At 36.2% G+C, this 24,961-nt stretch overlaps 1 protein-coding gene across 2 annotated transcripts in view; it reads left to right on the top strand.

Annotated features, from left to right (window-relative positions):
* Positions 1 to 23,980, top strand: part of GPM6A (glycoprotein M6A) — a 139,651-nt gene extending 115,671 nt beyond the window's left edge. For both annotated transcript variants that reach the window (XM_056326283.1, XM_056326282.1), the window contains exons 4-7: positions 7,482 to 7,635; positions 9,815 to 9,891; positions 11,231 to 11,296; positions 21,688 to 23,980. In XM_056326283.1, coding sequence (XP_056182258.1) covers positions 7,482 to 7,635; positions 9,815 to 9,891; positions 11,231 to 11,296; positions 21,688 to 21,840 — 450 coding nt within the window. In that variant the 3' untranslated portion in view covers positions 21,841 to 23,980. The remainder of the gene's footprint in view (positions 1 to 7,481; positions 7,636 to 9,814; positions 9,892 to 11,230; positions 11,297 to 21,687) is intronic.
* Positions 23,981 to 24,961: the final 981 nt, after the last annotated feature.

Here is a 24,961-nt window from a genome sequence, read left to right as displayed (position 1 = left end):
TAAAATATAAGCATATACATTTTGCAAAAAAGGAGATAATTCCTATCTGGAATATTATGAAATTAAACAGGAAATTCTGCTGCTGTTTAATAGCAGTAAGATCCAATGCTCTCCGTAGGACTTCAGAAGCCTGTTGGACTAAAAAAAATGATGGTCTCGCCTGAAGGACATATAAAACAACTAATGTTAACAATTTTAAGCAGCACAGTGCTACAAAACCATCAAAATGTTAGAAAAAGATTCGTGGGTTTAAAAAAAAAGTATTTTTTTTATATGAAATTACAGGAAAGATGGAAAGATAAATTATAAAATCTTCAGGGAAAACCTACTCTTGCATCAATGCAAAGCCATCTTCTTCAAACTATGTTTACAAAACAAAGTTAAAAAAAGAATCATTTTTTTAGAGAATCTTCTGTGTTTCTGATGCAGTTGTGGAAATCTCTTCCCTCGCTAATACCAGTATATCAATTCAGAGTAAATCAGAAAGTAAACCAGCTTTTTATAACCATCTAAATAGTCACAAAGCAATAGACATCATGTGTAGCATATTTCAACCTTGAAATACACATTCAAAATAAATATTAGAAAAATGTATATGCAGATGAAGAGCAGAAAGTAAGTGTGAATTGCTTTTAATTTTGTGAAAATCAGTTTTTCATTGATCTAAAATGTCTGTAGAAGAAAAATGTTTAAAAAAACCCCATATAAAGTTTCATAAAATGGATGCTTCAAATTTTAGTTTCAGGGATTTAATAATTTTCTCATAATAACTTTTATCAATCTAAGGAATGTCACATTAGGTAGCATTTAGTATATGGATGAATTGCAATTAGGCAAATCTGAGAAGTCTGTCCCACTATGAATAGAAATTTGGACAAATATTGGCTTTTTTTTTTTTCCTCTTGAAGCAGTTGACTTGAATCCAAGCCAAGAAGAATCAACCACATGACAGTAATAGCATAGCATGAAATGTATCCATGTTTCAACCAGACTCTTGGAGCTGTGCCTGAGAATATAATATGTCAGAGAGAGAGAGAGAGAGGTTGAACACGTTTTGTAGAGACAATAATAAATGTCCAACAAGTGATTGTTAGCAATGAAAGTGATGTTTTAGACCAAGCAGAAAAGAATTTCTAAGTGTGTATTTTCTGTGATTTATAGTGCATTTAGTGATAATATCAGAACATCAATCTCTCTCTTCCAGCAGCATTATATGTAAAATGAGGTAAGTTGAAATACTTTTGCTTCATCTTTTATTTCTGTTTTGGAATGAGGTGTGAATGTAGGAGATGCTAGTTAGCAATGAAACAAGAATGTTAGAGGAGGCCATTTGGTTGTGAGGTACTTAGCAGTCCTTAAACTTATTTAGATTTCATACTGTGCATAAGAATAGGATGTAGAGAGGTTGGCTAGGGTGGCAAAGGATGATCTGTAACATACTAGGCATTATTATACCAACAAGTTTAAAGACATCTGTATAAGTTTTTCAATTTCTGGTGTATTTAGATCTAAATAAATAAGAATAGTATTGCTGGTTCTAGAGAACCTAACAGTTTTGATTAAGTAACAAAGGCTGTTTTAGATTCTGCAATGTTAAAATCCTTTCCCAAGAAACTCAGTGAGTTTTCCAATTGTTCTCTTTCATGCTCTCTATACACTTAAGATGCTGTTGCAAAAAAACATTTGAAAGAGGTTGAAGTATTTATGCAGAGATTCTTCTCTAAAAGAGCAAAAATTACAGATTTCTGTTGGATTAATTCTGAACATTCCAAAACTATAAATAACTAAACCCTGTAGTGTAAGAATACAGATTAGGAACAAAATATCTGATATTTACACTAATGTATGATAACAATTTCTTGATCAAAGGATGTTACTGAGCCTGGACTGTAGATGTAATGTAGCAGGCAGAACCCTGCATTATAGAAAACTGAATGCAACTAAACAATAAGTCTGAGGTAGTGGTACTTTTAAGTCTGACTTCTTGTAAACTGCAGAAGGAAATATGCACTCTATCGGTACAGCTTCAAGACAAAGTTCAGCATTTGAAAAAAATATGTGGCAACTGCAATGAATAATTTAAAAAGAATGTGTAAATGTATTTATGCAGAATATGCAGAAGGTAAGGAGACAGTAGCGTTAACTCAGAGGAATTTCTCCTAGGAAAAATGGACAAGACTGAGGCAGAAGGCCTGAAAGTTGAAGGTCATTTATGAATTGAAAGCTGCACAAAGTGCTAAAGCTAAATAAGTTTCTGTTAGTATTGAAATCACGTGTATAGACAATTGAAAGTGAACATGACATCAGAGAGACAGGGCAATTCTGGAGGAAATTGAAAAGACCTGCCTGTTCATGTTTCTGAGTTGCCATCAAATGACCCCCAGGGCCTCGTTCTGACATGCAACTGGAAAACTGCATGCAGAACCAGGGCTGCACAACGCGCTGCGGAGGTCAGGTGCCTCATGGTACTCCAGTTAGAGGCAGCTGGGCTAACCCTGGGCTCATCTTCAGGTGATAGGGTTTCACAACGAAGCATAATAGGCTTTTGGCAGGATGGAGGTACATGATCTCTATAAACGTAGTTCTGATCTCTGGCAAAAACTGTCAAAGAGAATTTCTGAGCCTCGGAGGTTTGGAAGGGACCTCTTAGATCATCAATCTGGAAGTAAACAATTAAGTTTTCTCTGCGTGTCACAGGATAATAGATCTAAAGGAGATATAAACAGCAAGGTGTACATCTTCTTACAACTCTGGGTTGAGAGCTCATGTCAGGGAATTCATATAAAATAAGTGTATGATTAAATTGAGAAGTGTAAATGTAGGGTGCCAAGTGGTTTGGAACAAAGATAAAATTACACAGCAGCATGAGGTTTCTGGAGTTCAGTTTTATTCAGGCACTTTGATTTTGTTGCTATGTTTCCATATTATTTTTTTGTAGTAAGCAGCAGTGCCCTTATACAATAAATGACTGGATTTTACTTTATTTCCATGCCAATCAGTCTCTCATACCTTTTAGATACAATTTCACTGTCTCTGTCCTTAGGGTCACTGAAGCAATCATAAAATGTTTCTTCAGGGGTATGAAAATATCTATAACAAAACTAAAACAAGAAAAGTGTTTGAAATTCAATGAATGTGCTTTTCACAGGACAAATACCCGTGCATTTTAAAAAGAAAGTAGTAACTGAAATCTCGATTGTATTGAAATAAATAGGATTTGGGTAATGTTTTCCATGGAAACAGGATTTCAGAGAGCTATGCCCACCATGAAAGCTGTTGTGCTGTATACATACCATTTCAGAGCATGCTCTGAAATCTCCAGTTCCTGACATTGGTCTGTGCAACAGATTTTATAAAAAAATCTTTCCAGAAAGGTTGATGATTTGCTTGCTTTGATAAATTATGATTCAGGAAAGCCATTACTGGCAGTGAAAAGCTTATAAAATCTGGCAAGAAGGTATTGCCATCCATGGTGTTGGTACAAGAAATCTGCTCCAAAGGCTGAAGATTTGTTTTGTTCAAATAATTATTCACATTAGCTATTCTTTGTTGATGTGAACCGAGTATTGATTAATGAACTTTTATCTTCATGATTTGGTAGATGAATTTCACTATCAGTTCCAGCTTTTTTTTTGATTTATGTGTTTAGCTGCTTTCAGTGAAAATTGAACTGATCAGAGAAAGCAATTTTCACTACCAACGCAATAGATAGCATACAAAAGAACAAACTGTGATACCTCTTTAAGATGCTGTACTGCTATTTCATAAATCTTTGGCTTGTCACATAACAGAATGCTACTTCAAAGGAGAAAGATCCCTTTGAATCTCAGCAGATTGTGTTCTGAGTTTAATTCCTGGAGTGAACAGGCTCCTTAAGCATTTCTTGTAAGGTCTCTAGAGCAAAGAGGGAAGATTGTAATAGCAGAGAAAATGATCAAAAAAAAAAATATTTCACTGTGGTTTTAAAAAAAAGTATACATCACAATTTCACCCCATTATAACAAGAATTTATAAGCTAACACCTCGTGTTGCTAGAAACTAATAACTTGTTTTGCAAGGTTAATATTTTCCTTTGTACTGCTCCTACAGCAGAAAGTATATTATTGCCCAGATAACATATTTGTGGTTTGCTTCACAGATATCAGTGATGGCAGCTTCCAGGGATAACTCATAACAACCAAGTGATTTAACATGAATTTTTGAAGTTTTGCATTATAGTTATTCTTACAAGAAACAAAGGAAATGTCTCTTATCCCCCCTGCCCTCCCCCACCGCGTTGTCTTCTTGGTTTTATAACATGGATTTGGGCATATCGTTGGCCACTGGCTCTTCAGTTGAAAGTGACTGAAAGAGGAAAAATGAAGTTCTTCCTTTTAAAAAATATGTTTTTAAAATGAAATCAGCATTTGATTCATTTTTTCTGAGATACTTAACCAAACAGAATCATGTTTTCCAAAGAGAATCCCTTCCATAAACAAGCAGGCAATTCTCTTTAAGAAGGCAGCTCTTGTGACTCCCGGCAGCCATCATCTGACAGATTTCTCCTGCTCTTATTCTATTGCCCAAGGCAGATATTTTTTTTAGAGGCTATTAAGTTCTGTTTTTTCCCCTCTTTGCTATACCAGTGCTTTGTATTTTCTCAGTACAGATTTTTAAGCAAGCAAAGCTACAGAGAGTTTTATCCCTACTACAGATCAGAAAACAAAAAGACATTAAATAGGAATTGTAATGCTCATAGTAAGGCTGATCTTTTTACTTTGTTTGGTGGTAATCACAGAATAGGAAGATGCATGAATCTATGGAGCCCAGTCTTAAAAACAGTTACTAGAGTTTAGTAATATAACTAATATCAAAGATTTAAAGATTCTCCATTAAATTATTATTATGCATGTACCACAATGAGAAATGTATTAAATTTATTAAATAATATTTAGGCCAGAAATTCTGGAAGAAGGCTCAAAAATAAGACTTACCTGTTTTTGGCAAACTCATAGGATATAAGCTAGAAGGCTGGTTTTACTTTTAAAATACTTCTAGAATATAACAAACTGAGATTTTAAAGGATGTTCTGAGAACACAGAGCGTTTTTCTCGTTTCTTGCTCTTTCTTTAGAAAAATTAAGTACAACTGTAGCTTGATAATAAAGATCAGACATGGCATTTTAGTTGGAAATTCATAGCCTTGAAGTGAATCTACATTTCCAAGTAATTTTCCAAGTAATTATTTGTAAATGAGTGCCTGGGGTTGAACCAGATGTTGTCTCAATAGCTTTAACACTGTGATATAGAGAAAGAAAAAAAAAGAGAAAACAATAAAGGAGCGATAATGAAAAGATAAACAGGAGTGGGTATAGGAAAGTATTTGCTTGTATTGACTATTTTATCTGCAGTAGATGGAATAGAATTTCCATTATATAAAGCAACTGGCACATAGAAAAGTCTACTGTAACATTCAAGCATGTATATTTATTATAGACTTTGCTATCAGTTTCTCTGTTTTATCAGTTATCTTTCTAGTAAGTGTGTTTTGGGGAAAAGTTGGAAGGGAAGACAGCCATTATCTGCATGAATACATTTTCAAAAATCTTTAAACATAAATTAGAAACATCAGTTTCCCTTTTAAACTAGTTTGATGTTAAGGGAAAAGTTAAAATGGTTCATAACTTACAAACCGGCAGATAAAGCTGAAGTGTTAAGTGCTAAATAAAGAAAAGGATAGAAAGCAGATACCCAAAGTTTTGAACAGAATACTTCAATTCTTTATTCCATTTTATCTTTTACTTTCCTGTATCCTTATTATAATTATTTTTAGTGCTATTAATTCTTCAGCTTTTCAAACTACTGCTGCAAGACTCATCTACCTAGGGACAATCAGGAAAATTAATCTGAACTGATTTTTAAACTGGATTAATTAAACTACATTAAATCCCTATGTAAATACACTTCCGCTGAATTAAAATGGCTTTTATTTAGTACCCTTTGGAAGTGAGTTAAAGTAAATCAAGTTAAGGTCCCTTTAATACTGCTTGAGAATGTCCATCCCATAACTTTAAAGTAATTAAACTACCTCACCTAAACTTCAAACCTTTTGTCGTTCTGGATTGCTTTTCCTGATCAGGTTCACATGGACAAACCACCCCTCCAACAATTTTTACTACTATTTACAACTCTTCTGTGTCTGACCTTATTTGATTTCTGTAACAAAAAATCTGTATTTATATTAGGCTTTTTTCTTTATCGCCTGATATGAGAGATCTTACATTAAAAAAGAACTAGAAAATATCTTCCATTTTCCCCTTATTTACTCTTTAAGGTTTAATTTTAAACAGATTTTAGACCAGCTTATTCAGCTTTCAAAAATATCTCTTGTTTCTTATTCTCAGAGTCAATGTTTTTCTGTGGTTAAGCAACTAGAAAAATGTTAGTGTGGTGAAACATTTTTGTTTCAGAAATGTGTTTAGATTCATCAACATTTCTGAAGCCATCATATCTTGCGGCTATTTGGATTCGACGTTTAGAGGCTGACTTATCTTCCACATTTAACCATGTAACTTCTTCATAGTCTTTCCACAGCATAAAATAAAAAGGAAATTTGTTATTGATGAATGTGTCTGTTAGTCATCTCAGGTTAACAACAGAGTAGTAATGTAGCATACTTACATATATGCAAAACTGGGTATGCCAGCGTAACTACTGGTCCTGAAGGCAAGTAGAGTTAAATGCCTCCTAAAAGCAGATTACTATACTCTTTAAGCTCATGGCTAAAAAAACCCCAAACATACAGCCTTTGGAGAACACATGTTGCAAAGCATTGTAATTTAATGCTTTTCTTATTAACAGAGGTAAGTGTCCTTAGTTTGTTCTGAATGACAAATTCCCTTGTATTTCGACCCCAAATATGTCTACAGACAGTAACAAAATGGCAAATACATTGTCTCATTGGTTCAATGAAAATTTGATTTGCCAGTGAGATTCTGTGGCAGCCACGGATAATGACTTGTGTTTATTAAGGCCCAGATTTTAAAAGCAGAAGCAAGCAAAAGCTATAGTATTTCATTCTGTTTTTTTTGCGTTATGATTGATAGTGGAAAAAACAACCATGTGGCCTCTTGTCTTAACTCTGGAATAGTGGTGATGAGAGAGAGGGAGAGACATGCTTCACAAAACACACAGCTGTCTGTACTTCAGATGTGGTGCTTTGCATCAATCATAGGACCAAGAGTGACTGACAGGAATGTGAGTTAAGCTTGCACTTCTGGAAACATAACTGCTTGTTCTTCAGAAACATCATGTTAGTGCTCTGTCACTCACTTTGACCAGATCATGAATTGATTATCAGACCAAAAATGTAATTTAAATAAGGACAGAAACAGGCAAACCCAGAGATGCATTTGTTACTGCTCCGACGTTTCTTTTTTTGCAATGGAGTATCAGTTAAGTTCTGACTTACCACTGGTTTTGTTTTTCCCTCTTTTACTGCAGTTTATTATGCTGACATACATCTTTATGTTGGCCTGGCTTGGTGTTACGGCTTTCACTTCTCTGCCTGTTTACATGTACTTCAATCTGTGGACCATTTGCCGAAATGCAACTGTAGTGGACGGAGCTAATCTCTGCTTGGATCTTCGCCAGTATGGTACGTGAATGAAGAGCAATAAATGTAGAGCAAGGTTTCACGGAAGAAAGCATCCCATTGCATTTCTTCCATGCATCTGAAATGAACTGTTTCAGTGTTTCTGAAACAATTGTTAAGCATCTCTTTCTATCCTTTTACCCACTAATCAAGGCAGTATTTTAGAGATGCATTGCATTTCCAGGCCTGACAAAACTGAATCAACACTGTCCATCTTCCCAGAGCACTGGAAATTTGGCTTGGGGCTTCTGTTTAGTCTCTTCCTTTGGAATTGTTGCAACTTGTCTAAAATGCTTAATTCATCATTTATCTGGAGAATGACTCTTTAATCTTGTGGTAGGAAACTGATTTGGGGATGTGAGATCCTGTTATCATCTGCCTCTGCAGAGGTGAATAGGGACAGGACAAGATTCCGTGCCTGCAAAAATTTTGATGAGGAGTCACAATACAAATAGTAACACTCTACGAGGCTGGTGGGGAAAGAGAGAGAGAAGCTAAAGCCTGAACTGTGGAGATTAGAATAAAGTGGGATATGCACCTGTGTGTTTTGAGGGGATGGGAAATTTGGACAAAAGGGTGTTCAGAATCTTTAGAAGTCTGATAATTCTCATGTTGGTGGTGATTCACTTCCTTTCCACCGTGAGACTGATTTGAATCTAGATGTTCTGGACTCAACGGTTTCTCAGCCCACAGAGCTTTGGGTAATCATAGTCTCATCAGGCAGTTCCTCGAGTCTTTCTTTTGTTGACTTGGCCCAATATAAAATCACAGTATATTTTTAATTGTTATTTTGAGGTATAAAATAATGCTGTATCACTTGGGAATTAAACAGTTTGGTTCATATTAAACATTTAACTTATCCTGAAACAAAATAAAATATTTCATATTATTCCTTTCATGAGGGAAGGGGGAATTAAAATTTATTGATTGTTACCCCCCCCCCCCCCGCCCCCCCGCATGATAGGTGAGTTTGGAAAGCAATTATCTGTACAGCTGTCATCAAGAGTATTAATTCTTTCTATGACCTTTTATTTTGCTAATATTTGTGCCTATTTTTTATTATTAATTCTATTTATAATGTGCATAGAACACTAACATATAAAAAGTGTGGTCTTTGAACATACCTGTTTTCCTTTAAATTCAGTGTAAAACCTGCTGATTACTAATAGTAAAGAACAGTACCATTTTTCACGATAACAGTTATACCAGTTTTCTTCATGCTAGTCTTTGATCTAGTATCTGGACATTGGATAAAGGAAGCAACGTAGCAGTTCCTAGTTATTCTTGCTGATAAAGAAACTATTATTATGATAACGTATATGTTTGTGAAAGAACTTTGTTCTAGATAAACATGTCTGAAAACAAGATATGGCACATTTGTCTGCATGAAGGTTGAGAACGTTTGTGAACAACATAGTATGTACATATACTGGTCGCAAATAATTTTCTGGTGCTTTGATTATTGTGCTGATCAAAATCAAGAGTGAACACCTTGTGAAAAATGGTGGGAAATTTATTACCTGCATGTTTCCTACTCAGGGATTTTGCTAAATAGGTGATGTGTAAGTTTTGTGCTGAGTGAAATTGTCATAGAATCATAGAATGAGTTGGTTTGGAAGGGACCTTAAAGATCACCTGGTTCCAAAGCCCCTGCCACATGGGCAGGGACACCTTCCACTAGACCAGGCTGCTCAAAGAACATCCAGCCTGGCCTGCAACACCTTCAGGGATGGGGCATCCACAGCTTCTCTGGGCAACCTGTGCCAGTGTCTTGCACCCTCACAATAATTTTGCTAATGTCTTATCTATTAGATAGATTTGCTAATATCTAACATAAATCTACCATCTTTCCATTCAGAGCTGCTACCCCTCATCCTATCACTACGCTCCCTGATAAAAAGACCCTCCCCAGCTTTCTTGTAGGCCCCCTTTAAGTACTGGAAGGCAAATATAAGCCTCCCCCAAGCCTTCTCTTCTCCAGGCTGAACAACCCCAGCTCTCCCAGTCTGCCCTCATACAGGAGGTGCTCCAGCCCCCTGATCATCAAGAAATAATCGATTTTGTTGTTAAAGATTTCTGCAAAGCTGCCCAGAATTTTTATTTCTTAGCTTTTATGGCTCATATGAAGTAAACTGTTATGTACTAAGAATACTAAATACTGTGCATATTTATTCTGCTCCAGGTATTGTAACTATTGGAGAGGAAAAGAAGGTTTGCACCACATCAGAAAGTTTCATCAAGATGTGTGACTCTAATGAGGTGAATAAATGTGATAATATTTTTGGCATATCTGTAATATATATGTTACAGTAGGAAGTAACTGATGTGTGTTTTCTTCTTGCTATTAATGTTCTAATTCTATCTATGGTGATGAAATAAAATCCCAGTGGAAAATACAGTCAGCAAGTACTTTTCCAAGTCTTTTCCCAAGTACCAAATATAGTCAGTGCAATTTCTCCAGCCATTTGTTTTGTAAATACACTTGCACTTTATTATTTTTTTAAGAATTCCATTGTCATGTATATTTTTACTGAGATGCTTTTGAAATCTAATGCACCTGCTGCACAATGAATAGGACTATATAATGAATCACTGTTTGAAGATCTTGTGGTTACTGTTGTGACAGGAGAGTCAAGATTTCAAATGGATTTGACCAAATCTTTCAGTATGTTAGGATAATAACTCTGAGTACATTTATCTCTGTAGCTTTTCCCTTAAGAAAAGGCCACCTATTTCAGTGCAGCTGGTTTTGTTTTTAAGTGATCAAAGATGAAAACAGGACAAACAAAATGACATCTAAAAATAAAAAGAGAGGCTAAAATCTTGACCTCTCTCTAGTCAGAGGGTACTTTGCTGAATGTTTCACTGGGTCTTACTGTTTAAATAAATCTTAGAGTAAAGGTACAATATCTGCCTTCATACCAAAACCATCTAAGAAAATCTAACCCTTGCTGTGCAGTCAGCACTCAGTGGCTGCTATGTAAACCAGATCACTGAAATGAAAATCAAATGTAATCATTTGATTTGGGATGGGGTGAGGAAGGTAGTGTACTTGGATTATTTAGGTAACCTGGTTTATGTTATATCACTATGATCAAATTTCATTGGCACATTTGGAAGGGAAGTAAATCAATATATGAGGATGGAAAGCTACAGCTAACTAGAGAAAATGAGGTTTTCTCAGGCTCTCTGCCATGAGAGACACCACCACAAACGTTTGTAGGTATGATAAGGTAGTATTGTAACTTGGGGGAACAAAACCAAAACCAAAACCAAAACAAACAAACAAATGAAAAAAAAAGGGAAAAAAGTTCTGGACTGTTTATTTTAAAATAATTACTTTTCTTAACCTGTTATGATTCAAACACAGTATTTTTAATTAGAATTATACTTTATCCCTGATAGAAGTGTTGTAACAAAACAAGCATAAGCACAATGTCATGTAGTGATGTCAATCTTTTGGAAAAATATTAGTAATCATTACTTTTGTGGAAGGGTGGCACCAGGAAGGTAATTATTTCTCAACGTTGTTCTGACTTTATTCAGCTTTTGTTTAACATACCACCATGAAAGTCATGTTCTTTGTCCCCCTTTGCAGCTAAATATGACGTTCCACTTGTTCATTGTGGCACTTGCTGGAGCTGGAGCAGCAGTCATTGCTATGGTAAGGTACACAACACTGTACTTCTGTTGTCATCTGAATTGCTAATACATTCTGGTTCTTACTCAGTATCAATTTTTCAGTTTCCATACTATCACTCAATGCTATTACTAAACCAGAATTCTGTATTTCAATACTCTCTCTTATCTTTTTTTTAAATATATTGATGGATTCCCTTTGAAATAGAATGTCATGATTACTTTTTTTGAATAAAAAACACTCACCTTTAAGTACATGTTAAATATTTTTACTATTCTCTTGCTGTGTTCAGACAAGCATCTGAACTCACCTGTCTGTCTCAGAACCATAGTAATAAACTTTTATGATATAAGCCTTTCTGGGTATTCACAGGCTTTCCAAACTGCTATTTTAGGAATGGACTCTTATCGATTCTGGACGTATATGTGAATGCATCGTTTTTTCTGTCAGGACTTATTTTTGATGCTTTTTTTTTTTTAATAATGAAGATTGCTTGAAATTTGATAACGTTTTGCCAATGACCATGTTTCTTTGAGAAAAAAGTGTGTGTGCTAGTGCCCTGCTCTTCTGTCTTTTGTCTGCTGTGTCTGCTTGAACATAAAGTTATTTTTAGGATGGGGATTCTGTACCAGTGTGGGTTTGTATAATACACACTGGAATGGGAGGTGAAAAATGACTGTTATTTGGTGTTGATGTATTCCATAACAAAAGTGTTAGTGATGGTGTTTACTATTACTACTGCTACTAGTCATTTTTCATTAAAACCTATTTTTTGTTCTCCTTAGAATTACATTTATAAAAGAGGACAATCAGAGAACATTCAATGATGCTACTAGGAATACTGTTCCTGTTGCATTAGTGATTTTTTTTGTTGTTGTTCTTCTTCTCTGCCATTTTTTAGTATTACATGACACCCTGCCAACAGAGCAGAGATACCTAAGTGAAAAATACATATTTTCAATGCAATTTTTGTTTCAAGACTACAAATAATAAGTACAATAGTAGAATATAATTATATTAATAATCTAATTGATTTCCCCAAACTGAGATTTTTCAACTGGAAGCTGAAAAAAATGGTGACCAAATAGTAATTATTATCATCTATACATATAGTTACATATATTAGTGTTAGGAAAGTATATCCAAGAGACCCTTAGTTCTCCAGTGCAGTAATGTTTTGAAGTATATTCAGTAGTAATTATCAAATGCTAATTTGTTCAGATAACAGTTCTGCATTTCAAAGAGGAGTTTTGAATCAGAATAGCTGCCAAAAGATTTTCAGTGAAAACAAATGCATTTTCAGTGGATAGTTTTTATTTTTTATTAAGTATGTATATTGACCCATGTAGTTAAATACATGATACTTTCAATGAAGTTTGAAAAAACCCCTTCAGAGCTCACAGTAGCATATCAAAGATGCCGTAGATGCTTTACACCAAGCACTAATCCACTAGGAATTCACTGTAATGGCTCACACTTATTCACTTATTTTTGAAGTCACCCATTCCCATGTATGCTTTTTACTGGATTGTGTGACTGCACAGAGCAGGCATGATAACACTAACTGTTTCAACAGAAATCTGTTAAGGGTCTAAGTGCTAGTAAATTGTGTAGTGTCCAAGTGCTGGTAACCTTATGCTTTATGAAATGTTTGCAACTGTGTTGTATATATTTCAATTTTGTAATTAAATGTTTCTTTTTAACCTCTCATTGTGATCTGTTGCGTACCTGAGGAAGACTAGCACCTTCCACTATTTGATGGTGGTAATTTCTAAAACCAGCATACTGGATGACATTTATAGGTTGAGCAGTGTGCTTCATACTTGACAGAGTAGCCCAAAGACCAGGGACAGGACATGAGGGAAAGTTCAGAATTTTGTGCTTGGACATGCAGATACTAACAGGTTCTCTTTCTTTAAGGCAAGTTTGCTTTCCCAAGAAAGAAGTAATCAAGAAAGAAGTAATTTAGGGGAGGGAGAATGAATTTTTAAGTCCTAAATGTCTCATATAGGAAGAAGACAATATTTTTTTTCCCCAGATCCTATGCTTAAATTAGTAGAAAGTAATAAGGTATCAGCAATGGGCTAGTGTGAGGAACAAAGTGTGCAGAAGCTATTTAAGTCGCTGGAGAACCAATGCCCTTCACTATACATGCTGTTGCAAGAATAATCACAAGTAGGATTTAATGAAGTCAGTCTTTTATATATCCACAGCAGCAGCAGATCTCCATGTTTATGAAATCTAACAAGACATCTTAACAAAAAAATGAGATTAAAATACCAGTCCTCTACAGAAGAGAAAGCTTATGAATTTGTTGCACTTTGAAAACATTTCTTGCAAACAGTTACTTTAAACTAAAACAGTCCATTTGACTGAAATAGTAAAGTATATTATATTTATTACCAGTAATAGTAGTGTGTCATTAATGAGACTGCTGAATAACTGAATCGGTAAAATCTTCTCTTTGAAATGACATTCATATTATCCACTATATCCTCACCTCTGGACATTTGCAAGTGCCAGATTATTAAATATGTGCAGATTTCTTTAACTCTTTTACTGTCAATATTTGTCATGAAATTCACCAAAGAAATCAGCTTGTTCATAAATATTAAGACCATCTGTCACCAAAATACTTTTCATGAAACTGTATTTTTTAAATACACTTTTAAAAATTGTAGTAATTTGTGCAAAAACCACAAAAAAAAATCTTTTTTTTTTTTGGTCACAAGTCACAACTTTTCCATTCCTACTATTTTAGTCTCTCTCTTTGTCTCAGATTTGTATATGAATGTTTGAGTTTTTTCACAATTCACTGGCTGCCTCTTTAGTCTGCAAAGAAGAATGCTGTTTGGGGGTTCAAAAAGAGAATTGACCTATGAGTTAGGACCAATGCATAGAAAAACTCGTAATTTTTAAAGTATACATCAGGGAAAGCTTTATTTTGCAAAGAAGGAAAATGTCAAATAGTTTGTTTTGACAATTTATCATTCTTGGACTTCAGCTCAAGATGAAAAAAACTTGATAGATTTATTTATGTTGTAGATGTTTTCTGTGAGTCTTGAGCACAGGAAAAAATACCCAGGATTTTGAATCATACTTAATTTGGACTATGCATGATTCTGAACATTACTATTCTTTCTTATGTCTGAACAGATAATAGATGGATACAGAAACAACCATCGAAGTAATACTTGTTACTTTTACTGTTGTCAGTGTTGTGGCAGATAGAAACAGAAGACATGAAGTAGTTTAAATGTAATCTCTACTGTCCCAAAGGGTTGGCTGTAAAGCTAGTAAGCATCCTGCCTGTGATGTCTTCCTAAAGCCACTGCAGCAAACTGAATTATGAAATACAGTTTCCATTCTCAGAAGCTGCTATTTGAGCAGCACTCTTCGGCTTGAACTTCCATAGAAGTTAAGTACTGCAAGATGGAGATGCAATCAGTTCTCCTGAAACAAGAAGGGAAATGTAGAAGTGCTCTGGTCCTTCTCTCCCAGTATGACTGTGCTATTCTGCAGGATATAAAATGCCTGTAGGGGAGGAAAATAGTTATATAGACTTCTGCCCTACTGAGATGATGAGATGTCCTAAAGGAAAGAGGAAAAAAACCCCAAAACACAAAACATCAAAACCTTTCCTAGCCTAGATACAATTCTACAGTTTTGAAGGTTAAAGCATACTTGCACCTTATGAAGAAATCTAAGCAGGAATGTTTCATAGGTGCGGAAAAGACCCTGCGCTGTAATTGAAACATCCTGAGGCAGAATGTGGAAGCTGCCCTGCTTCAATCTGAATAAGCCTTTACAGGGCCCCACTGGCTTCAGGCTATTCAGGTCATGGAATTGCAAAATGCAATTAGACAGCCACTTAGAGATGACCTCCTTAGTGTGACAATGTTATCTAGGAACTTGGTGTTAAACAGGAAAACAAAGGTAGTGGGACTGTTAAACTTCTATGTCATTACATAACATGGATATGTATTTGAGATTATATAAGCTAAAGTAGCTGTTTCCAGGAAAGTCATTCTACTTCTAGTGAATGTGAACTCCAAGAGTTTTCAGCAGTTATTTCACATGTTTGGTTTTGCAACTTTTTTTAAGGAAGGGATGGGCAAAGAATGAGGGTTTAGTGAAGGTCAGACTGTGCTCAATGTAGCTTCTGAAGAGTTTGTCTACTTTTTAATAGAAGAAAAATGCCAAGTAAAACTGCAAGACGTTAAGTTTAAATTTGTCTCTTACTGGGTCTTTAACAAATATTTTGTGAGGATAAGAAATGTGCTTACATGGTCCCATTTTCGCCATGTACTCTTCAATTGCGAAGCTTTCTAACAGATGTGTTTTAAAAGGTCAGGAAGATCTGGGAACACTGCTCAGATTCTCCCCACTTCCATGATTCTCATTTCTACAAGCTGTTCAAGGTTCAGGTTGAATTTTTTAATTGAAATCTTACCCTCTAAGGACAAGCACTGGTGTTTTCATTGGATGCAAATTGTAGTTGTCTGAGATGACAAAATTCTTAGGATTATCAGCCTTTTTTTCTTTCTTTCTTTCTTTTTTTTTCTTTTTCTTAAGGGTTTTACTGTGGAGGAAATTTCATTCAGCAGAATGGGGATTCAGCATTAGTGTCTCTTATTTGATCTAGAAATGCCTGATCCAGAGACCACTCATGGTGAAAACTTTTGGAACAGCTGAGTTAGATACAAAGGATTTATTTTTCCTGTGTGCTAAATCGTGATCAGTGTCCCAGAGTAACATGGTACATGCTGCCGTCTCCAGCACTTGCACTATCATCACAGGTTGTGCTGTAGTGTTGTGGTTTAACCCCAGCTGGCAACTGAGTACTGCACAGTGACTTGCTTACTACCCCCCTGCCTTGCCCCAGGTGGGATGGGGAGGGGAATAGGGAAAAGGAGAAAATCAGGGGTTAAGATAAGAACATCTAATAACTGAAATAAAGTACTTTAAAAACCCCAACAAACAAAAACAAATAATCAACAACAATTGAGATTAAAAAAAGGGGGGGGGGGGGGGGGGGAGGACTAAAACCCAGGAAAAAGAGAAAAAAGCCCAACAGACAAGTGATGCTCAATACAATTCCTCACCACTCACTGACTGATTCCCAGCCAGTCCCTGAGCAGCGATCAGTGGCCCTAGCCAACTACCCCTGGTTTGTAGGTTTATATCTCAACATGATGTTCTGTGGTATGGAATATCCATTTGGCTGGTTTGGGTCAGCTGTCCTGGCTCTGCTCCTTTCTGGCTTCTTGTGCCCCTGCTCACTGGCAGAGCATGGGAAACTGAAAAGTCCTTGACTTAGAGTAAGCGCTACTTAGCAAAAACTAATAATATCAGTGTGTTATCAACATTATTCTCATACTAAATCCAAAACACAGCACTGTGCCAGCTACTGAGAAGAAAATTAACTCTATCCCAGCTGAAACCAGGACAGTATCTACCCTTATTCCATACCGTTTACATGATGCCACACTTTCCAGTATACCATCACCTTTCCTGTCTTTTGCTGTACACATATATCATTCCCTTTGTCTATGGACCACCCCTATAAGAGCCCATTGAATTCATTTAGTCCATGGCATTGGGCTCCATGTGTTGTAACAGCCTTTCATTGCAGGAAAGACGGTGTTTGGTGTTGGATTGTTGCATGTTGAAGTCAGTTACAAATCCATCACTGCTGCCCTCGTCTGGTCTCTTCCTCAATGTTCATTCTTCATTAATGTGGCAAATGAAAGGGAGTCGGATTCAGGTCCCCAGATCTGGAGTGGCAGAGACAGGTGCTGTGAGGTGCCTGGTGCCATGGTGCACATATAGCTGCCATGGAAGTGATAATATATAGTGTTTTATAGCAGTATATACGATTTAATTCATTGGCCATTCTCACCCAAAATCAAACCCCTTTGAGGTACACATCAAACTTCCCCATCCTCCCACATTACCCACCAAGTATATCAAGGTCCTTGAGCACAAGCAATCCCATGGATGAGTTTACATTTGCCTGAAGCAGGAATAACCCAGACTGTTTCCCCAGTGTATTTTTAAGGTGGACTACATGGACTTTATCCTCTTCCACAGTACGTAAGTTTTGATTGGGCAGGGCAAGCTCCACTGGCAGACCCTCTAGCACTGACTAACCAAGTGGCTTTTGCTAAATCTGTATCAAGTTTTGAAGGTCTCACCACCCATTGCTCTCAGCTTAGTCTTTACACTGTATTGTTTTGTTGTATTGTTTGATTTTCCCAGAGACTGGTGCATGATACATGTGATATACCCACTGAATGCCATGCTCTTTGGCCCTGGTGTCTATGAAGTTGTTTCAGAAATGAGTTCTGTTGTCTCAGTTCTTGCTAGGGTACCAGATTGCCATAAGACTTGCTTTTCAAGGCCTAGGATAGTGTTTTGGGCTGTGGCATGGGGGCACAGGGTATGTTTCCAATCATCCAGTGGTTCCTTCCACCATTGTCTGTGGGAGTGTGGGATAGTCAATCTGCCAGGCCTCCCCATATTTATATTCTAGCCATCATCCTCCAAACCAAAGAGGCTTTAACTGCTTGGCTTGCTTAATTGCAGCACATATTTCATGTTTATGGATAGCCTGTGCAATAGTGTCCATGGTCAAGTCCACCCCCAATCACGAGCCTGTCTATATGTTGCATCTCTTCCATGATGGCCTGAGTTGTTGTGAGCCAACTGGGCTATGAATAATTCACCCTTATGTTGCCAATACAGATCCACCTGGGCCAGTTCAATCTTAGCAGCCCGATCTATGTGCTGGTGGTTTTGATGTTCCCCAGTGGCCTGACCTTTAGGTACGTAAGCATCTGCATGACGTACCTTCACAACCAGGTTCTCCACCAGGGCAGTGATATCTTGCCACAATGTGGCAGCCCAAATGCATTTACCTCCAGGCTGCCAGTTACTCTGCTTCCATTGCTGTAACCAACCCCACAGGGCATTTGCCACCATCCATGAGTCAGTATAAAGTATTGGCCATTTTTCTCATTCAGCAATGTCTAAAGCCAGCTGGATAGTCTTCATTTCTGCAATCTGACTTGATTCACCTTCTCCTTCAGCAGTTTCTGTGGCTTGTTGTAGGGGACTCCATACAGCCACCTTCCACCTCCAATGCTTTCCTACAATACAGCAGGATCCATCAGCAAACAGGACATATTGCTTCTCATGTTCTGGCAATTTATTTTACAGAGGGGCCTCTTCAGCAAGTGTCACCTCTTTCTCTTGTCTTCTGGCCAGTCCATGTTCACTTCCAAGACCCCTGGACATGGGATTTCCTATTTGAGCTCATTGTGTGATCAGTGCAACCCACTTACTTCGTGCATTATCAGTTGTGTGATGCATAGAGAAGACCCTCCCTCTGAACATGCAGCCCAGCACTGGCAACCAGGGCTCCAGAAGGAGCTGTGCTTCAGTACTGATCGCTTCTGAAGCAGCTTGAACCCCTTCATAAGCTGCCAGTATCTCTTTTTCAATTGGAGTGTAGCAAGCCTTATATCCTCTGTATCCCTGGCCACAAAAACCTAGGGGTTGACCTCAGGTCTCTCCTGGTGCTTTCTGCCAGAGACTCCAGGTAGGGCCATTCTCCCCAGCTGCGGTGTAGAGCACATTTCTTATATTTTGCCCTGCCTGGACTGGCCCAAGGGCTGCTGCATGAACTATCTCCCATTTAATTTGTTCAAAGGCTTGTCATTGCTCAGGAGCCCATTAGAATTCATTCTTCTTCTGGGTCACTTGACAAAGAGGGCTTATAATCAGACTGTAATTTGGAACGTGCATTCTCAAAAAAAACCCTCACAATGTTTAAGAAATCCTGTGTTTCTTTCTTACTAGTTGGTGGAGACATTGCTGTTATCTTGTTGATCACATGCATTGGAATCTGACGATGTTCATCTTGCCATCTTATTCCCCCAAAACTGTATCTCCTTTGCAGGTTCCTTGACCTTACTTTGTTTTATGCCAAACTGGCTTTCAGAAGGATTTGGACTATTTTCTTCCCTTTCTCAAAAAGTTCCTCTGCTGTATTGCCCCATATGATGCTATCATCAAAGTGCTGCAGGTGTGCCAGAGATTCACCCTGTTCCAGCACAGCCTGCATCAATCCATGGCAAATGGTAGGGCTGTGTTTCCACCTCTGGGGCAGTTGATTCCAGGTGTACTAGATGCCCCTCCAGGTGAAAGCAAACTATGGCTTGCACTCTGTGATGCACACTGTGCCTACTAAGAAGAAAATTGTCTCTCCCAGCCAAAACCAGGATATAAGTTATTAAGAAAACCCTAAAGATATGTAGAAATACTACTATCTATAATATTTTTCCTAATGGACAGATTCTCTGAACACCTCTTTCTCTTTTATGGCTCCTCAACTCAGTCCATATTCCTCAAATAGGATTAACTGCATGAAAGCTTGCCATAAACCACCAGGACAAAAACAGACACCAAAAACATTTGATCTTGTGAAGGGTTTCAGAATGCTTTCCTTGATCTTAATTACACAGATTAAGAAATGTACATTATCCTGCATTAATCAGCAACAGTTGCCACCAAGCATTTGTGAAAAAATCCAACATCGGCATTTCCAAAAAAGAATATACTAAGTTGGTTCTATTCGTTTAGTATGAATCCAAGATATTCATAGATCTACAACAAGCTGATATGAACAGGAGAATTTCCATAATCTCAAGGTGGTTTTATGATTACTCTATCCATTTTCCACTAATTGCATCCTAGTTTAGCTTCTCAATTTCTTAGGAAGGGGTGGAAACGTTTTGATATCAGGAAATTATCTGTGGACTCTGAGGCAGTTGATTAAAATCAATTTAAGGGATGCTCTTATCAGAAAGTATCTGAAAGCCTGCTAGAGGAGGAATAAATATCCAGAGAGTAGTAGAATAAACCAGCTAAATTCCATTACTGAAAATTTTTATTTTCTGGCTGAATACAGAGCCTACAGAGCATGTCTTAAGGTGAGAGGGAGACAAGTTTTGAGAAGGTCAGAGGCTCCCTGCAAGGAGATTCAGCAGACTGAAGGTAGGACATTTGAGGTCCACCTTTGAAAGGAAAATTTTCAAAGTCTGCAGATGTCCTAAAAGGCCCAGACTTGGGAAGCTGAAGTGGACAGGAGAGCAGTTCTTTGCTCCAACAGAAACTAAGCTCCATCTCAAAGGCAAATAAGGTGTTTTAAATCCTCTATTTATGATGGAAAACATTTGCAGAACATGATATTTTTATTGGTAAGATACTTTTCACTGACTTTCAGATTAATTTTATTCAAAGCCCTGTGAAAAAAAACAGTTGTTCATGTAAGAATATTGCCAATATCATTTACATTGGTGTTTAATCCTCAGATGTATTCACAGCCTTTCTGTCATCCCCATCATAGCTCTTCCAGTGACTTGCGTTAGCTACAAGTGAGTCGGGTCCAGTCTCCTATACTGGCAAATAAGTTGTATAATAACCACAGGCTGTGAGGTTTTTTTCACCATCTTTTCAGATAATTTTTCATTTCATTTTTGGATGGAACGCTTGGAAAGCTCTTAATTTTGTTTTCTTTAAAAATAAGTATTTTTACATATTCAAAAATTTACATGAAACATGAACATCATTTCTGCTCCATTCATGATGTATACAGAAGTTGTCTTTTAAAATTGTATGAAGCACTTTAAAATTTTTCTTTACATTTTAAAAATTGACATAAATCGTATAATTAATATAACAGTGACGTAAGATTATTAAATGGTGACAGGTGTGTGCCCTTTTAAGACCTCAAGTTTATTTGTAACTATATTTTGTCACATTTTGCCTAGCTGACCATATTTTTCAATTTTTGACATTTTTTTGCCAGATTAGCTTGTTTTGAAAAAATAGCTGGGGTTGTAGATTAAAGAAGTTATGGCTAAATGGGAAGCTAATGCTAACTTTAAGAAAGAAGTAGCAAATCTTTCTGTAATTGTATTAGATATGTAACTGTAAGACTATGATGTGTTGACAGCATAGCTTTTTCTTAAGGAACTACTTTGCAAGTAGTGATTCAGTGTGGGAAAGTCTGCAAGAAATAACCAGAAGGCATTTCTTTATGTAGATTTGCAGAGTAGCTGAAATAGTAAAGCAAGGACTATTTGATGATTTTTCAGTTCCTTTAAGTTTTTTTATAACCATTGCTACCAACTCCTAGTCATGGTAAGAATAACAGCTGTGAGCTGAGTAATCTGATTAATGAAGCTCAGGCTTGAACTTCAATCACATTGCTGTACTACTTCTTGAACTTAACCGTGCTTAGCTCCTTCTGATGAAAACCCGGTCTCTGACCTATAGCTTTCAAGTCTGAATGTGCGCTGTTCTGACGAGCCTTCTGGGTTCCTGACTTTGTGTTTCCTCTCTTGCAGGTCCATTATCTCATGGTCTTGTCTGCCAACTGGGCCTATGTGAAAGATGCTTGCAGAATGCAAAAATATGAGGATATTAAATCAAAGGAGGAACAAGAGCTTCATGATATTCATTCTACTCGCTCTAAAGAGCGGCTCAATGCTTACACATAAAAGAAACCCTGTCTTACTTTCTAACATGTGAATGCTTTGTTGTTTAACTAAAGGCCATCCAACCATTTTAAAAACAATTGAAAGTGCTTCTCACAAAAGATAGTTTGGGTGACTTACATATCACCCATGTACAATTCTTGGTTGTCTAGCACTTGGTTTCTTAATTAGTTCTTACTTTGTGTGACCATTCTGTACCACAAAGCTCCTAAATAGCCTTTCCTGAATCCTTTTAAGCTAATTAGTTCTGCTAGATCAAGGATACTAAACTATTATCAAATACAAATATGTGTTTGATTTTTTTAATCACTTTGTATGTGTTATGCATAACACCTTTTGCATTGTTTCTTATATGTTTTTTGAAAAAAAAAAAGTAGCTTTTTATACTTTTTAGTTTTGAGTTAAGTAACTACTTTAACTACAGGTATACTTCAAAGGGACCATTGTACATGATGTACAATATATAAAGAAAAAATTCTGATGACTTTCCTTTATATTTGGAAAACTCGCCAGATGGACCCTAATCAGCTTGAATGAAGGTCCTAAGAACGTTTTAAACAATCAAAGGTGCAATTTCTAAATTTGTAATAGTGGGTAAAAAAAAAAAAAAAAAAGAAAAAAGAGAAAAAAGAAAAAAAAAGGAAAAAAGTGCTTCTTATCTTTGTTAACATTGTATTATTATTGATGTTTTTAAAGAATATTCTCTTGTTCAAAGTTCCATGGGTGATAATTCCTGTTTGTATTGTGAGCATGCAAACCGTGGTGCTAACAATGCATGGCCACTTGCCTTTTGAAGGAATTCAATACCACGGCTACCTGTTAAAGAGTTATGGTATATAGACAATTGTTAATTAAGTGATATAGTTATCCATAGTTTTTTACAGAATGATCTCTCTTTAATTCAATGATGGTTATGCTAAATTGGAGCTGTTCATGTGATGATGTAAGAAATTACTGCTTAGCTACATTTATGAAAGTAATATATCCAAATACAGTGGCTGTAGGAGTCAGATGTCTTTTTACCTGCTTTAAAAATTTAAATGGATTGCACCTGTCTGAACTGTAAAAGATATATTAAAGGAAACTTCCATAAATGTTATAGCTTGGCTTCTAGCTTTCCTACACATTGGTTTACCTGTATTACGTTGAAGTAAGGTGAAAGACCACTACAGAGCTTATTATTTGAAAGTGTAGTAATATATTTGAACCTTTATTTTGATAGGAAAATGTTATCAGAAAGTTAGCTCATCTTAATTTGAAAGAATTACTTGTACCAAAAAAAAGCGCAAAAACCCCTATTTAAGAAAAGTCAGTATTATTGGACCAAATTTGGTGGATTTTTTTTTTTTTTTTGCCTATTTCTAATGCTACAAGAATGCTGTAAAGTGTCTTTTAAAGTGATGTAGCCTGACAAGACATTTTTGTCAGTGTTAAAAATCTTAGGTAGTTTTGTGCACTTATTGGACCATTGTGAATTCTCTCAGTGTAAGTGCATTTCTAATAAAACTTCTTGAGTAAAACTCTTCTTTGTATGATTACTAGTCATGCATCATCAGTAATTTTTAACAATTCTTGTAGTAAGTAGAGGGTAATACTATAGTTACTTGTGGCATGATAATGCATTAAGTAGTATTAGTTGATTGAAATTTTTTTCCTTTTTCTTTTCTTTTGCTTGTTTTGGGGTTTTTTTTGATTGTGTTTTTGATTTGGGGGTTTGGGGTTTTTTTTTGTTTGTTTGTTTGATTTTTTTTTTGTTTGTTTGTTTTTGTTTGTTTACACTTAGGCTGTCCTATGGGGTCAACAGTTTTCTGATAATGTGCAGTACCGGTATTACAGTTCTGCAAAAAGTATTAGGAACCTCTTTTTGGATTCTATATTGTAGTGTTTCAGTTTTGTGTCTTAAAACGTTTGTGCTGATTTTTAAAACTATGTCTTTTAAACTCATGTAATGATGTTAATGCTTTTGGCTTTTCTCTGGTATTAGAGTTTGTATTTTCACAAAGAATGCTTTGTAGCAGGCATTACAATTAATCTGTTTTGTACATAAATGTGCCAACAGCTTGATGGTGGCGTTTTTGAAATGTAGAACAAAGTGCTTGCAAAAATGTAATAAACACACTTGTGTACTTTGTGTACTTATTAATTGTGTTGTGTAGTTTTTTCTTTGCCTATACTAGACAAATCATTGTAACCAGAAATGAAAGAAGCTTGTTCCATCTATTGTCCTTGCTTTGGAGGACTGTTCCTAATATTATATATTTTTTGTACAGCTTAATTTTAGATGCTCAAAGAGATAGTTCCTTTGCAGAAATTAAAAGAACAAAGAGTAAAATTTTAAATATAATAATCTTGAGATGTTATGTTAATTAGAGAATGTCTTTGCCAAATCTGTGACAAAAAGTTCTTATTGCGATGAATAATTAAAAAAAAATCTGGACTCTAAAGAGTGATATTCTTATCCCCTTTCATGGCACAATTCCCACTGGTCTGTACCTTTACAAATCATACATAGGTAAAGTACAGCGTGCAGCCTTTCCATGGTTAGAAATTGTGCCTATTTTGGGTAGTTTGTTCCACTGAATTAAAATTCCTGGTCATTGCCCGTGCTCAGACTGCTTCAAATATGTCTCTTAATCAGCATTTAGTGTCAGAAATTATATAACTTAAGAGAGTAAAATAATTTCTAAGAGTAGAATTTCATGGTTTAGATAGAGCCAGATAGCATGAACTATACTTGTTACATTTTTAACATATAAATCGAGAGATTAACTGGGCAATATTCACATTGCTGCAGTGTCATTAGGAACAGCTCAACAGAAGCTGGTCTGACATCAGTTAGAATGTTGCTGAGGATACTGACACCTGGATGTTATAGTAGCTAATATGTTAAGACCTTGATAACAATACTTATGTGCATGTAAAGTCACTTCAATGGTTAAAAGAAACCTATAGCTGTGCAAATTAACATGATATCACTAAGGAAAAGTAATTGAAATACAGTTCTACAATGTGTTTGTTTCTCAGTTAAATGGGTGTTATATAGCTCTTTGGGTGCTCTTGATGTGAACACATGCCATAACGGCAAACAATTTTTCATCAGCAGTGCAAGCCATGGGAATAGAGG

The sequence above is a fragment of the Falco biarmicus genome, chromosome 1 (assembly GCF_023638135.1).
Source record: "Falco biarmicus isolate bFalBia1 chromosome 1, bFalBia1.pri, whole genome shotgun sequence".
In the NCBI taxonomy this organism is placed as follows: domain Eukaryota; kingdom Metazoa; phylum Chordata; class Aves; order Falconiformes; family Falconidae; genus Falco; species Falco biarmicus.
This window is presented reverse-complemented; position numbering and strand designations above follow the sequence as displayed.